Source organism: Acanthisitta chloris, unplaced genomic scaffold (assembly GCF_000695815.1).
Source record: "Acanthisitta chloris isolate BGI_N310 unplaced genomic scaffold, ASM69581v1 scaffold6641, whole genome shotgun sequence".
Lineage (NCBI taxonomy): Eukaryota > Metazoa > Chordata > Aves > Passeriformes > Acanthisittidae > Acanthisitta > Acanthisitta chloris.
Genome location: NW_008656395.1, coordinates 102,197 through 119,275, shown reverse-complemented (window position 1 = coordinate 119,275; position 17,079 = coordinate 102,197). Strand labels below are relative to the sequence as shown.

Here is a 17,079-nt window from a genome sequence, read left to right as displayed (position 1 = left end):
AGCTGGCTTCTGCACAGAGGAAGGAAATTACCAGTACTAACAAAGGAAAAAGATTTATAATGAGCAAATATACAAAAGCTCCAAATAATTATAATATTCACAGCTTGGCAATGACTTTCTAGGCTATAAAATTACTTTTCTTTTGGAAGAATGAAGATTTTACAAGGTTAGTATAAACAAAGGGTAATTGGAAAATCAAATTGCTCTACACAAGTTGTTGTAAGGCCTGGAATAATGGTGATAACATTTTAAAAAAACTTGCTCATGAATCAGTGGATTTTTGTTTTGTACATTATTGCAATCAAAAATGCTCCCTTTCAAGTGCTACATGGGAAACATAAATGGCTAAATACAAATCCCAGCTTACCCCTGATACAATAAGTTCTCCTCCCAGGTTCTGAACTTCTGCCTTCACTTTGCTGCAGATATTGAGCTGGTGGCAGTACAGGGCAATGCGCTGCAGGTAGGCCAACAGATCCTGTTTGCAGGCTGAGTCTGGGCACTACAGACAAAAGAAATGTTTGATTAGATGTAGCTGAGTTTATGTGATTGTAGACAGGCAATCAGATAGTGGTAATGTGTATGCATTAGGTGGATCCATTTCTCTTCATCTTTACACGAGATACTTGATGAAATGTGAAAACTCAAATTCTACCTTTCATTTAAGCCAAGATTTATGAATTGTAGCTTGAAGATACACTATATCTGTCTGTTAAAAGAAGAAACATCTGTCCGACACTAATGAAAGCCAATAAAAATCATATGCTTTCTGTGTTGGTGGGGGAGAGTTTGTACAAAACAGAAGCCTCCACTAAGCAGGCAAAACACCAAATTTAACTTGAAACTCCAGGCTGCCTGCTGGGTGCAGAAGTTGATACAACATGGACCAGTTAACGTCCAGAAAAACCCAGTTCTGACTGACTACATCCACTGTAATGCCAGCTCTTGTCGGTCTTGCCAGCTTCCCTGGTGTTTGTGCACACCTTCAGAGGGCACAGCTTTGCTTCAGGCTTGCCAGAAATCAGGTCTCTCACTAACACCCTAAGGAGTTGAGAGGCAGAGGTGAGGCTGCTTGGGATTGGTACTGGCAGATCTGGCAGGTTGATTGTTCATGCATAAATACCTTCATCTGTGTCAGAAAGAAATTATTTACTCAAGTGTAAGTGACATATTGCAGCTTCTCTCAGCAGATGACATCAGTATTGCAGCCCTTCTCAAGAACACAGTGAGTTAAGTTGGTCCCTCTGCATGTCTAAGGGATACTTCTCTATACTAGAGGGAAGGCTGTCTACAGTCCTGCAACATTTTGGATGCTGTGCACCTCAAATGTGTGTTGATACAGATTACATTAGGTCAAATGTGCTAGACTGTGAGGGTTTTATAATCAGTATAACTAGTAAAGGCCCAAATACAATTTATTCATAGTCTCTTGGACTCTTAATAGAAACTGCATCATCCCCCACAGTATCAAGAGCATAATAAACAACAGTCTGGTAGTTAATATTCAAAGCCTTGCCTCAAGAGAACAGACCTCAGTAATTCACTCTGATGAAACAGTGCTAAAAGGGTCCATTGCTAACAGCATGTCTCCAATAAATACTCTTTGGGGCTACCCAACAAAGTCTGACTGACAATGTTCTCTGAATTCATAGCTTGGGGAACAAAGATTCCAAATATGCCTTTTTTGCATCTTACAAAGTTTATGCTCAATTTTTAAAAAACATTATCGGAGCATTTCAAGAAAAACTGATAGAATTAAACACACATGAGTAAACAGCATCACAGCTCTGACATGAGATGACTGTTCTAGCCCCAACAGCTAATGCTGGCAAGGAATATGTTCATGGTGAAGTAGCTGTATATATTGTTGTCTATAACCCTGAAAGCAGTCACATTGCTTTTTTCTCTCCCTTTAAAACTAACAATAAACAAAGCTGGAGGTTCACTGTGGCTGTTAGGTTTAACCTGCCCATTACTTACAGCAATGCTGTAAAGCCTCTCTTCTGCAGACATTTGCCACATCTTTCAGTCATGAACCCCTAAGAGATCTCTTCTCCCCATCAGTGCCGATTTAATACAGAAATATTTACCCTATTCTTGAAGTCTACGAACTGAAAGAAATGAACTTTAAAGCAAGACTTCTAGAGAGCTGTCAAGGCTTTAAACATAAGCACCTTGAAGGGAAAAATATAAGAACTCCTTCATTGGAAAAATAATTAAAATTGCAACTGTCCACAAAAAGTCTATATTGCACGAGGATTTCCAAAGTTCTGTGAAATGTCATTAAAGTGCAAGCATTAAGACAAATGTTTCATTCTCAAAGTGATTTCACTGTTTATTATTAAGGTGCTACAGTCTTCAGATTTTTAAAACGTGATTCAAGCCAATGCATAACGAGTCTCTCTGTGTTTCTTTCTTCAAAATATTCCACCTCTGCAAATACTGCAGACTAGGAATTTCATCAGCTGACGGATTTCTTCTTTCCTGTGCTAAAATGAACAGATGCTACATTCAAAGGATTGGAATGGGTTAACTCCAGGAAAAAATGTTTGCTGATAATGAAGAAAACCTAAACCCAAAATTTTGGAGGTTATAGGTAAATTAGAAACTTTAGGTTTCTTGCCACTCTGGCTCATATTTTGTGGCAGGACGTGTTACACACTATTACATTCTAACTTGAAGAAGGAAAAGACATGCTTATTTTGAAGACAAAGACTAGAAACAAGGAAGCTACCAGTTCCCACTTACAGCAAATTTTCTCTTGATGACAATGAAAGGAAAGAAACTATAGGAATTTTATAAGGGAAAAAATAGTCAAATTTAATTTGCCTGAATCTAAAATTAGCTGCCTAGGACCTGGATTTGAAATTTGGATTTTGACTTTGAATATGATGACTTTTGCTCTCTAGATGGATAGATAGTCCAATCTGAAAAAGTATATACAGCAAGTTTATCTTTCCAGTTGTGACATGAATTTGGTAATAGGAGTGAGGACACAGACCATTGAACATGAACCAGAGGGCTGTAAGGTGAAAGCAAAATACCTTGATAGGGAGGCAGGGAACCTCAAAGAAGTGCTATATCAAGGGAAATTACTAGAAGAATGAGCTGAAAAGAATATGGCTCCTAGGCATGTGGCAAGGGTAACAGAACACCCAAGTGTCTACTGACTTTTTAGCAACAAATATATTTTGGACTCGATAATCTTAGAGGTCTTCTCCAACATAAATGAGTCTTATCAGTCTAATTCTAACCTAACACCTGGGCCCAGAAGTAAGACTGCAGAACAAGTCAGGTATTTTTGAGCTTTTGAGAGACTTGTTTATGACTTTCCTGTACTGCAAAACTTCCAGCAGGTAATTTTCTGCCAAGTAAAGATAACCTTTTCCTGCAAAAGGCAACTCATCAATAGAGATCACATTATATTTCTGCTCATTTTTGTGGTTACCTGATCAGCTACCGCCCGTGCCAATTTGTCCATCCTTGATCCTGCCTCTGCAATCTTCTTGGCTGCATTAATGACATCTGATGTATTCTTCAGGGGGCCTTTCCCTCTGTGAAATACAAGACAATTATGCATGATCTAAATAAATCATGAAAGGCAACAGTTTTAGTGACCATGTTCAGTGCATAATTTTAAAATAGTAACAAGGATGGCTTCTTAATTTATTATAATTTCACCTTTTAAATACTTTTTAGTATAGCTTGATTAAGAAATTGGTCTGCTGTATTTCCTCTCCCTTACAAAATGCCTCACTAGCGATTTAGTCTGATGGTGCCTTCAAGCACATGAGCTGTACTTAAAAGTATATGCATTTTTAAGTGCTCATTAAGCCAATGTTCTTTCTGGAATACACAACTATTTAAAAATGATGTGATTCCCAGGCCAGTGCTAAATGTTAAGCCTGTCATGTCTAGGACAAGAATTTCACATTTTAGAACACCTTTTTTAGTAGATTTTTTGTTGGAAAATAAAGATACACAAAGCATAACCAAATGTTACACTTAAAACATGTATAATTAGATTTAAGACTGATCTTTCACTATATTTTGAAGATGGTGCACAAAACTCTGATTTTATACATTAAAGTTACCAATATATATTAGGACAAAAAGTAAAAAGTCGTTTGCTTCAGACTCAAAACTTCCATCGTGTTTGTACTAATAAAATTGCTGCTGCTCCTGAGAATGGCTCAGTTGGAAGTGAGTTCATTTTTCATTTTTTTTAAATATGGAAAATCATAATATGATAAAACGTTTTTTTCAAGATGAAACAGAAGGCAATTTTTCTAAGCACAATATTGCATTATTTTTGCTTTTATTTTCATCTATAATGCCAAGTATAACATGTCAAAACATATTTCCATTTTAATCTTCTTTCTATGCTTTCACTTCCACCTTAAAGAGATCATGAAATACAAGTATTCCACTTCTGGTGAACTCAAACTGCAGCAAAAATCCTTCTTGGTGACCTTCTATACTTCTACATTAATTACATGAGCAGATCTTATTGTCACAAACTCCAGGCATTTGAAAAATTATTCTATTTTAACACTGCTGAAGTTACAGTCAACCAAAAAGGTGTGAAAGGCTTTGTTCTGTTTTAATGGAATATATTAAATAAGTTGTTATTGAATCTGATGCAGACTGAGGTGCACTTTGATACTTTTTTTATTTACTTCATATGTGACAGTAGTTTTCTCTCATTCTCATATTAGTTCTGTTCTTTTGATTCTAGAAAATGTAATTACACAACTTTCAATTTCATGTTCAGTGTATCAAAGGTTGTCCAGGAGGGTGCAGAAATGTTCATATTCTGGGTTTAGAACATTATTTCTTCCTTCCATGAAATGATGACACTGTTTGGGCAGTTTTTCACTCTGTTTTTTGGGCAGAAAGATCAGAGACCCAAAGACAATACAAGTACAAAAGTAATTCAGAATCCTTTAAAATATCATCCTTCACAGGAGGTTCTACCCTGCAGTTTGATATTCACGAGTGATGAATCTACTGAAAAAAAATACTTGTAAAGGTGAAAACTGAGAGAAATACAAACAAGTGGAGAGAACAATAGCTTGGAACAAGTATAGCAGTAATCTATCAAAGTAAGCAAACTTTCTATATACATAATTAAATTTAAAAGAGACAAAAATGTTTGCTGATGCCTATTACCAATTAACTAACTATGCAAATACACAGTCATTTGAAAATTAATGGTATTTATACACAGCTCTTATCTCTCTATCTGTCTATCTACCTGGTATGTGTGAACCCTGTATCTCCTCTGACATGATTTGAAGTCTCCAGACACAAGGCATGTGATCAGTTGGAGTCATAGAATCACTGACTGGTTTGGGTTGGAAAGGACCTTAAAGATCATCTCATTTCAACCCCTACCATGGGTAGAGAAACCTTCCACTAGCTCAGGTTCCTTCAAGCCCCATCCAACCTTGTCTGGAACACTTCCAGGTGTGGGGCAGCCACAGCTTCTCTGGGCAACATGGAGAGATGAATAAAGGGACGTCTGATTTTATTTCAGAAGAAAAACATGAAGACTTTTGTCCAGTTTTGTGTAATCACATTTTGATAAATATCATTTAAACTTTTGAACTCCCATTCAAAATAAACACCGAACAAAATTTAATTTATGATGGGGATGTGTAATTCAAAGAATCTTGCAAAATGTTCTCCCTGGTGTGATTAACAATATGACTATAGTTAAACAAAATAATTCTGTTTACAGTACATCATTAATGAATGGCCTTTTGATGCTTTGCAATTAGAGAAGAACAAGACATTAATAGAGAAAAGAAATGAAAGCAACGAAGAAATCATTACTGACAGGCTCCCAGAAAGTACTAGATCAAAACAGTGTCATTTCATTTGGGATTTTTTGGAAAGAAGTTCAATGATCAAAATGATATAAATAGTTTTGCCATTATTTTTGATTGACACAAATTGTACTGAAATGTTGAAAGTTCAGAGAGGCACATGCATTTAGATGGGTACTAAACGAAATGTCAGTGGAGTATTGGTAAGGTCACAGACTAACTTTGCTGCTGAAGTTCAAGATGATCTGCAAATAAAAGAGATTCACAAAAAAATTTTCATGTGATTAATCCCATTTGGAGAAATATCCAGAGTAATTGTATCCTCTATGTATGACGTGTATCAGTTGACTTTGCATCCCCGAAAACACAGCAAATCATCTCAATAGGCAACAAATTGAATAAAAAAGCAAAGACGTAGCATATCTGAGCTCCTCAGCACAGGCTATTTTGTTCTTACCTAGTGAAGTCTGTCATTTCCATCATAATCATGCACATCTGCTTTGCCAACACAATGATGTCATTGCCACTGTCATCCCACTTGGCCACTTCTGCATCCAGTTTGCTCTTTTCTTGGTGGAATATCTCTACCTGCTCAGCAATCTTAGCTTTCTCCTCCTGGGGAAGTTGAGCCATAATAGCCTGGAGAAAAAACAGAAGTTGGGCATGAAAAAAGGAAGCTAGAAACCAGACATTTTCAGCAGTCCAAATGGCATGCCCAGCTTGAGTTTCTTTTTATGGGAGTTGAAGATACTAAGCAAAACCCAGTAGGCATTTGAATTCTCTTAGGACAGACAAAACCAAATTCACAGCATATTTATAGCTCTTTTTACACTTTCAAGATGCTAACAATTACATTTATGATATCATGACATATAGATTATTCACCAGCTGATACAAGAGGATTAAATTCCTATTAAATCTTAACTTTTAGGAAGAACAAAATGAATGACATTAATTGGAAAAGGCAGACTGAATTGCCAGTGCCTTCCCTAGTTGCATACTCTGTTTGAACTAGAGGTTTTCTGATTAACTCAAGACTAAAATAAGCTATGACACACAAGATAATACATTTGAAGTTAATTGTAACATCTTTTAATGATATTTAGTGTTCTAATTGTCTCTTGGAAGATATGCAAAAAGGCACTACACATATCGGTGCTAATATGCCTCAAGATCAACAAAGCAGAAAGTTCCCTGCCCCCTCCAAAATAAGAAAACCCTAAAAATTTATAATAATTACTTTTGAAAATCAAATGGACACTTCCAAAAATGATTTCAAGTTGAGCTACTATTTGGCTTTAGGGGTTCTGAAGACCACATTATGCATTTAATGGGGTGTGACATACTTAAGTGTCATTACATTTTTTTCTTGTTTATGTCACTTTCAATCAGCTGAAGCCTTTTCCTACATATTCTTAAAATGCTCCTGGCTTTTAAAAATTCATAATTGACCTTTTCCAAAACTGAAATTAAAAAGGGTTATAAACAGTAGATCAGAAAATGAGAAATTTGCAAGTTAATCAAATTAAAATTCAACACGAGTTTTAATTAGGCCTTATCAATGTAACTCAGCAGTTTAAAATGTTAGCATAATAGTCTTTCCACACAAAAATGCAGTGTAAGTCAAGCTAATAAATAAACATATGAAATACACACAAAAGTGCTAGAACTGATGAATTAACTGTAAAGTTAAGAGACTGTCACAGGAGTAGTAAAATTTGGGAAGTCAATCTGTATGTCTTGCCTGTGGTTTCTTTCAGTGGCAGCTTCACCTGCACACCCTTTAAACTGTTATACAGCGTTTTAGTATTTCTATTCCAGCTGCTGATGTGCTTTCAAGGAAGCTATATCCTACAGCAAATGCAGCTCATATATTCCAGTTTTATTTCTACTGAAGACCAACACAAGTCTTTCTGCTGAAATACTAACAGCTTTATGGAGTAAGCATATTAAACAAATCCATTACATTCCACAAATAAAAATATTTCTAATCTTTTCTACAGAAAAGGTTCAAGTAAGATCCTATTCTGCTTAGCAGACTCATTGCAATGAGTCACTCCAGACTGGGAACTGGGCAGCTTCTGCTGAGCATGTTTTCCTTTTAGGTTTTCATCTTTTGTTGCTTCCTGTGACATATTCCAATCTATGCTATTCAGGAACTGTCTTTATAATATATTATGTTTATACAGTGTGCAGCTAATCAAAGCAGAAGGTTTTAAGTGCAGCAGTAATAATAACTGCAATAAATGTAAAAGAATTTAAGACTCCTAAGTCCCTAGGTGAACTCAATTCTTAGTACAAAATTACTGCAGCCTTTACTTGGTTTTCTTTAAGAAATGATGACAGGTTACCCAGTCCTAAATGTAACAAAAACAATAATGAAAAAGACTGTGAAATTTGACAAAATGCTCTGTACTGTATCTCAATTTTGTTGTACCTGAGACTTCGGTAGTCAATTCTCTGAATACATCAAACAGGTCTTTATGATCTTTAAACCAAAGAAAAATCACCCAACAATAGTCAACTGCACCCAGAACACAGTTCTGTCATCATTTTCAGAGTAAGGTACCCATGTACCATTCTGCAATTCTCCAGACCACATGGTTTTCCACATCAGTTCATGGTCACCCAGCTCTCTGGGATGGGACCTACAATCTGTCTCTCTTTATGTAGATGATAATGAATATAAATGTTATGTCCTTGATGTGTAAGGACAAAACTTGGGATGCAGAGATAGAAACCCATCTTTTGCGATACAAGGTATGGTTCATTTGTCATCTATTTTCAATATTCCGGGAAATGAATTTAAGACAAAAAGAAACCTCTGCCCATTCCACCGGATCCATGTTTCACATTTCTCCCATACCTCTAAGTAAGTTTCTCTTAGATTTTTGTTACCCTACTGTTTCTTTCAGGGTGTAAAAACTTTGTGTCAAGTCCCAGCCTACTGGGGGTCTTCCTCTGGCAGCTGAAAACTCCTCTGTCCAAGTCCTCTGAGTTGTTGCCTTTTGCTCTTTAGGTTCTCAGCCCTATAAATCCTCTTCCAGAATCCAGGATCAGAAATCCCCACTCCAGTTACCAGCTTTTGTTAGTGTATGAGTGTGTGTGTGTAGGATGTTTCTTGTTTAGTACATTACTTCACTTCTAACATATCAGAAAAAAACCACAAACGTGCAAAACAGCCACGAAAATAATTCATGTAATTGCCAGTTCTCCATTGTTTCTCTGCTGGAAAATGTTTAAGGTTCTTTTTAAAACTCTCTTTCCAGTCAAATATACTGTCATGTTCATTTTGCCCCCAAATTATATTCTAATTTTTATTTTAATAATCTGAGCTAAGCAGCCTATTCAGTAAAAAGTAAACATTCATCAGAGGGTGGCATAATCCTGAGTGTTAACAGGAATATTCCTGAGTGTTAACAAACTTCACTTCCCCAGCACCTGTGACCCCTGAAGCACTCATCAGCTTAATTTGCAATCCCCATGCACAAGCTAAGGTCACAAATCACAATGACTGGAGTTTATCATGATGCAATTACCCTGGTAAAATTACATTGACTCAGTAGCAAATGTCTTCAATTACAATTAAATTACAGGGACTACTTGGTAGCTTAAACAGATCTTCTTGACAGGTTTGCACACTGGGAAACATGACTAATGTAAGATTTCTCTGTATACAGCACATGGTGCCCTGATGGGATTTTTTTTTTTAATTTGCTGACTACTCCCACAGTTTCAGCACATTACAAACCTGCAAAGTCTTCTCTTACAGCAGTAGCTGGAGCAAACAGCTGACAAAAGGATCACAAAAGCCTAAGGAAGATCATTCAATAAAGTCAGTGCTACTCAAATACGTGTGACATGAAAAACTTTCAACACCTAGGTCAGCTTGGTCCCATCCTTTCTTAAACGACCCTGAATATTGGAAATCACTGACTTTGCCTTTGCTATACAGGCACTTAATGGAGTTATGTGGGGTTTATACTCACTCTTGCACTCTGGCCAGCAATAAGCTGGTCATCTTCAGTCTGTACACTTGTTCGGCTGCGAACGTCATAGTCTTCCTGTTCGAAGTCTGAATCATCCTCTAGCTCTTCGGGGGTCTAGAGAGGGAGAGAGACAGGGAGAGAAATTCAAAGAGAGAAGATGATAAGCTTAAAAAGGATATAGACAAAATCGTATGCACAGTAAGTTTTATTTCACTGACTACTTGCCCAGGAAATGTTGTTCCATTTTCCTTTTAAATTAACTTGTCTGCCCAAGCAGTCAAGAACTAAAATTGAATTGTCTTAAAAAACAAGTTGTTTCAACTCTAGTTTTCTTTATAAATGGCATTTGTCATTACCTTGCCACAGCTTTTCTTACTGAGATTTCTCTTAACTCTGTTAACATGAAGAATGCACTTCCAGGAACAAATATCCTTTAGAAACACTAACAACCGGAACATAGCATTTCAAAATAATGTTATTTCATATATAAATGGACACTAATACTGTTAAATTACTGGAAGCTACAAGTAATCTTCAAAAGAGACAGTAAATACCTGGGAAAAGGCAAGTAACATCCTGGAACAAAAGGTTTTCAAAGCAAATTAGAGATTTCCTATTGAAAAATTGTAAATTATGTCAATCAGTTTTGAAGCAAATGTAAAGTTTATAATCTGTGTTATCTTGTTAGCTCACATGGTTCTTTTCAGATACAGTGCTTTGGCCAATTGCCTCAACCTCTAAACTGAAACCATATTGTCTCCATTATTGGTGCTATGAATGGTGTGAGGGTCTCTAAGCAGATTGATCAAAACTAGTTACATTTATGCAGGCTTCAGGTTATTTAAAATGCTGGAGGGAGGGAAAAAGGCAACTGATGGATCTGTTTATTTATTTTTTGCACCTTCTAATAAAACATGAAGAGAAAAAAAAATCATTATGTATATACAGAGAGATAGTCTACTTAAAATCACTATTTAGTACCATATTTAATAGAGATGGTGCAAAAACTCTAGAAATAGTCTTTAGAAAGAGCATTATATTCTATTTTATGATTGAATAGCATTGAGTACAACAGTCTGGTCATGAATAAGTTCTGTAGGTACAATACACCATAATGGTAATATAAAAAGATCACAGTAACTGTGCAGAGAAATCCTCACTGTACTGGATACTCATATGCCCCAGTGTCAACCTAGAGGGCTAACCATTACAGAGGAAATCATCCATGCTGGCATTTCATGCTTGGAGGAAACGTCAAGTTTTCTAGCAGAGGTGCTAATCATCGCCAGTTGTCATTACAGCTCTGTCTTGAAGATGCTCAGTCACTAGGAACTGGTCCAAACCCTCTAACATAATGTAGAGAAGTCTTTTGGCGACATTTATATTCCAGCCTGGTTTCCAACATGAAGTGCACATCACTGTTTGTAATGGAAAATCAGCTGCTTTGCTAGCTGCATGGTGAAGTACACATGATGGGGAGAGTAAAACACAGCCATCTTCTTTTGGCTTGAAGAGTATGAATTAAATACGTGTTTTGATGCTGAGCACTGGAGGAAGAAATAACCAAGTATGACAGTATGGTAATGAAACTCAGGCTGCATCTCTGAAGAGATGCATGTACAAAGAGTGTGTATAACACCATAGGAGAAGAAGTTGAGATGAGAAATGAATTTAACTTTTCTCTACTGTCACAGAAAAGACAAAGATTGGTAGGCATCATTATAATGGTTTGGTTTTCCAACTGCCTTTAATCACTTTATTCTCTCTGCTCAGCTGCCTGGGGGCAAGATGTGACCTTAAAATCTGTCATAAACAAACAAGTTACTAAGAGAATCATACAACTCCCTAAGCAAAGAGAGGATTTCCTATCATAGGGCTCAACTTTTAATCTGCCATGGCTTTTCTGCGAAAAACAGGAACAGAAATCAGCTGGCTCCTACCCATCCTGCAAGTCCATTCAACTAGACAGTTTCACTGTCATTGTAAAACCAGTACCTTTTCACTCTCCAAATATAATCCTCTTAGATTCTTCTGTCTCCACTTGTATAAATAAGACTAAAACCGATAATGTGCAGCCCTTTTCTAGGCTTTCATAGTCAGACATGCAGCAAAGTAAGGGTGTAATATTTAAAAAAAAAGACATCTCAGTGCTGCAACCAGTAAGGACATAAGGATGCCTCCTAAAGAGAAAAACTATTCTGAAAATTCTATTCAAGGATTTATTCTCAAAGAAAAATTCAGAAAAAAATATATTGCTGTTACTGTCTGACAATCATAATCTTACAATTTTTGGCCTTTAGAAGATGAACGTAATGGGTATAGATGTTGAACTTAGAGAAAATGTAGTGCAAACCAGAAGGACAAGTAATGCAACTGTCAGTAATATACTACAAGCACAAGACTCCTCTCTGTGCCCCCTCTGTACAAGTGAGATCTAGTTGAAAATGATTTTTCAGATTCACTCTCTTTAGTTTTTCAAGTGTGATGAATTAACATGTTCATTTTCTTCCCCAAATAGCTACCTTTTTCATTTAGGTGAAGAACTGGAGATAACTTGTATCTTATGCTGCCATTTCAAATATGTTCATGCTTTTCACCCTTGCACCCTGGCAAGACTGATCTTTGGAAATGCAGTCCATATAAAGTAGGGTCTCTCTTTTGTTTAGACACAAAGGTCCAAAGAGAAATATTACTGAAGTTCCTTGACTCAAAGACTTTTAGCAGGGCCTTCCAAACATACCATAACTACTCTAATTTTTGTGCACATCTAACAGGAGCTCAGTATTTAAAACCTAGTTTCCAAGACAACCAAGTCTGAAACTTAATCTTTCTGAGTTGGAAGACAGAAGGACTGAATTTGTCTTGCAGATACCTGGACTTACGGTCATACAAACGTAGGAAACATGGATTTGCAATTGGAGACAGCTTCCAAACTAAACAGACAACCACGATTGGCAGGAGAATGTAGATCAGTTTTCAAACTACTAGATTTTATGAACTGATCGATTTCAGCAGCAAAATGGACTATTTTCATAATTTTTAGTCTGTCTGTTCTGTGGCACAGGCCTTAAGATTTCCCAGGACTGTTTTTAACAAATACAGTATCTCTCACTACATATAGAGCACATCTTTCATTTATCTAACTCAGATGAATTCTCCCAGCAAAGAATCTTTCACAATTCCAGAAAAATTACCCAGTAAATGTATAATTTTCTTTTAAGATGCATGCTTTATTTCTAATATGAATGTAGTGACTTTCGGCTTCCAGTCATTGTAATATTTTTATTTGTTAAAATCTCTCTCTGACTGTTACAGTGAAAAGCTTACTGTAAACAAAATATCTTCCATCAATATAATTTTTTGTATTTTTGTAACAGCAGTATAAAATCTTTTGTAACAGCAGTACAAAAAAATGAATTTTACAAGTATAAATCATAAAATGGCATATATATGCAGATTTATCAAAGCTATTTGTTTCATATTTCACCAACTGAAATATATTTGATGAAGACAGAAACCCTACTATGCTATAGTGCTGCATGCACTTAAAAATTGTAAAATGCAATTATAAGAATCTCAGCAATGTGAACACCAAGTCAAACTAACCTTGTAATGAGAAGAAAGACTGAAAAGATTAAAAGATACTCCCCCATTTTTTTACCATGAAAATGCCCTTTAATTCTAAAAGATAAGGAGAAAAAAAAGTAGAATTTATAATATGCTTTTACATCCAACTCCATGATATTCTGTGCATTTGTTTTTGTACAAAGGCAGTTGCAGCCTGAGTCAGGGGCAAGCAGCACCAAAGTGTCTAAGTCAGAGAACCTCTCTCACAGCAGGTCTTCACTTGTTTAATGATTTACAGTAAAATCTAGCACTTCAAATTCAATCTGAGAAGCAGCAGGTAGTCAATGTAGACAATGAACACCATAACATGCTTTGGACTGTTTCAAAAGATGATGGGTTTCTGCACCAAATCTAATTTTCCAGAGGACCTGAAATATTGCAGCACTTTGGATTTCACCACAGTGGCTATCCCACAGGTGATAATGGCTAAACTACTTTGACAAGTGTGGAAGAGTAGAAGAGCATTAATACACCCAGCTGGTTGGGGATAAGTACCCCACAATCCCCTTACTTAATTTTCAGACTCACTGTAGTCTTCTCTAGGGACTGAAAGATCTTAATGATAGAATAGAATAGAATAGAATAGAATAGAATAGAATAGAATAGAATAGAAATGAAGTTAATAGAATAGAATAGAACAGAAATGAAGTGAATCATAGAACAGAATACAGAATATCCTGGAGTTGGAAGGGATACACAAGGATCATCAAAGCCCAGCTCCTGGCCCTGCACAGGACACCTCAAGAATCACACCATGTGCCTGAGATTGTTGTCCAAATGCTTCCTGAACTCTGTCAGGCTTGGTGCTGTGACCACTTACCTGGAGAGACCGTTGAGTGCCCAACCACCCTCTGGATGAAGAACCTTTCCCTAATATCCAACCTAAACCTCCCCTGACACAACTTCATGCTGTTCTCTCGGCTCCTAAGATGCTCCCAGAGTGCATCTTACAGGATTGCCCCAAAGAATCAAGCTTATGTGCTCTAAGACAACTCTGTAACATGAACTAAGACATAGCAAGAGGGAACAGCCAGAGATTGGCTCCAAAAGTGCACTTCTGATCCAAACAAATGTAACACTGAGGTTAATGTACATGCCACTAAAGGTGAGGTTGCCAACAGCAAAGGCAAGAGAAGACTGGCCTTCGAGATACATAGGAATGAAAAAAGGTGCCACTGTGATTCCTCCTAACTGGAGAGAGGGTTTCTGGCTAATAACTAAGGGAATTTCATAAGCAGCTATGAAAAAACAAAGTGTAATTTCATCCCTATACAATATTAGAAATGATGTTGGAATGAAGCTATTATTTTCTATTCTATTTTTAGGTTCTATAATTATACTCTTAAATTAATTTATACTACTTCTTAAGTTGTGGAAGAGATTTTTTCTTCTATATAGATCATAATAATAGTCCTCTATGAAAAAATGAGTCTTCTTTCTCCTCCAGAGGGACAATAAATTTTCCCCTTTTGAAGGGAAAAGAGAAGAACAGAGTTTATTCCACTTCCCTTCAGCTTACTCAAAGTAATAATGCCAACAAAAATTAATTTAAAAAGTGGCTTTATTTACTCTATGTTATGAGGGAATCATCTCAGATAAATTCAATCTTTCGTGGCTTTCACATGAACAATCACTGCCTAAAAATAATTTTCTGAAATGCTCTAAAAAGTTTGCAAGGTTGGGGTTTTTTAATCTTTTTTTTTTTTTAATTCTGCAAGAAATTTTACAGCCTGAATTAAAGGGGGGCATGAGATTTGATAGACTATTAGATAAAAATATTCTAAAGACTATCTTGTATAGCTTAATGCCTCACCCTTTAATTATACATTCCATTTCAGTGTGAGATGCTCAGATGGGAATGTTAAAGAGTATCTCAAAGTGAAACTAATTTTGTTTTCTACAGAAAATAAGGTTCTGATTCAGCAAAATCTGGTCTATGTAAGCTTATACATGTGGATTTTTCCAGTTAACTCACAAGGATAATGAGTCCATTTATGTGCTTTAGTTCTCTGCCTGGGTAAGGAGTACTACATTTAGCTCCATAAATAAGTTAATTGTCTGAATGAAAAAATAAATCTTCCTAATCTGGGGAAGCAGAATTCATTAACTCATATCATACAATGAGCAGAAAGTAGTAGTGATACAATTGCAAAAGTAACTTGGGATTTTTCTAAGAAGACTGTGAAGCCTGAATGCTGATCAGCTTTCCAAGCTAGGAAATGCAAGAGTAAGGCAGCAATGAAATAAGTGAATGTGCCTCCAGAATTTAAAATTGTGCTTTATGCTTAGCAGAAACATCTCAGCAGGATGGACAGCCTCATGACAACCTCTTAAGGACAACTCTGATGTACAGGAGGTTGGAAGTCAGAACTCTGCGTAGGGGATGGGAAAGTGTGGGTGTATAGCATTTCCCACCTGATGTTTGTGTCTCATGAAGCAATTTAAAATGACTAGGAGAGATTAAAATATACTAAGAAGCGGTTCTTGTCTTAGAGGAGTCTGAAAACTGCTGTTATAGACTAAGGAATTGGATAATCAAAGGGAAAATGGAGACCTTTTACTACGCAGATCTTTCATTTCATAGAATCACAGAATGGTTTGGGTTGGAAGGGACCTTAAATATCATCAAGTTCCAACCTCTATGTCATGAGCAGGGACACCTTCCACCAGAACAGGTTGCTCCAATCCCCATCCAACCTTGCCTTGAACACTTCCAGGGATGGGGCAGCCACAGCATCTCTGGGCAATGTATGCCACTGTTTCACCTCCCTCACAGTAAAGTAATTTAAGGTTTCCATCCTAGTCCTGAAGAGCTGCCCATACTCTAATGCTGCTCACCCAGAAAACAGGACAGGTTTGCCCCCATCATCAGTCATGACTATAATTCAGGCTACCTGAGATGAGCACTGGGTATGAGAAAGGAATTTATGTTTTGCAGTTACAAAATTAAGCCTGCCAAAAGCATTTTCTGTATATGTTAATACATAGTGACAGATGACAAAAATGGAGCTATTTTGGAGTGCTCCAACTGCCTGAAGTCTTACATTAGTGCCATAATATAGTCAAACCCAGAAGTGTATGTTACCTGTTTGCTCAAAGGGATGAGTTGGTGTTTTAGCTCTGTTGTTTTTTGATAAGTTTCCTCTGCGATTTTCTCTGTACATTGCTTTTATTAGGACAGATTCAAGGTAATTTGGGTTTCAAATAACAGTTTCAACTGCGGGAGAGATGTCCAAACCAGGTTTGCTTTTCTGTTTATCTTTTCACAATTTTGACTGTAGCCTACACTGAAAAGCAAGACACACACCTACTCTCACAATTATTATGTTGTTCTGTGGATTCTTTTATTTATTTGTTTGTTTTATTAAATGATGTCTAAGCAAATAGAATCAACTGGTTAGTCAACACTGAAATGGCACATTTTTTACCTCAGTAAACATTCAAAACCATCCCTGTAGAGGCTCACTGGAGCAGCAAGATAATTTATTTATTCATTTAGGTTTTAACCAGACTTACCTCACACCCTGGGCAGAACATACTTTAGGAAAAACACAAATGAACAAAACCACAAAAATCTACACAAACTTTGAAGACCTTAGGAAATTAATGCTATCACTATGGAAACAGTAATG

At 36.5% G+C, this 17,079-nt stretch overlaps 1 protein-coding gene across 1 annotated transcript in view; it reads right to left on the bottom strand.

Moving 5' to 3' along the window:
* Positions 1 to 17,079, bottom strand: part of LOC103811343 (catenin alpha-2-like) — a 143,901-nt gene that overhangs the window by 30,282 nt on the left and 96,540 nt on the right. The window contains exons 9-12 of the mRNA XM_009084310.1: positions 9,821 to 9,934; positions 6,289 to 6,470; positions 3,449 to 3,554; positions 368 to 502 (exon numbers count right to left, since the gene is read on the bottom strand). Of these exons, the coding sequence (XP_009082558.1) occupies positions 368 to 502; positions 3,449 to 3,554; positions 6,289 to 6,470; positions 9,821 to 9,934 (537 nt within the window). The remainder of the gene's footprint in view (positions 1 to 367; positions 503 to 3,448; positions 3,555 to 6,288; positions 6,471 to 9,820; positions 9,935 to 17,079) is intronic.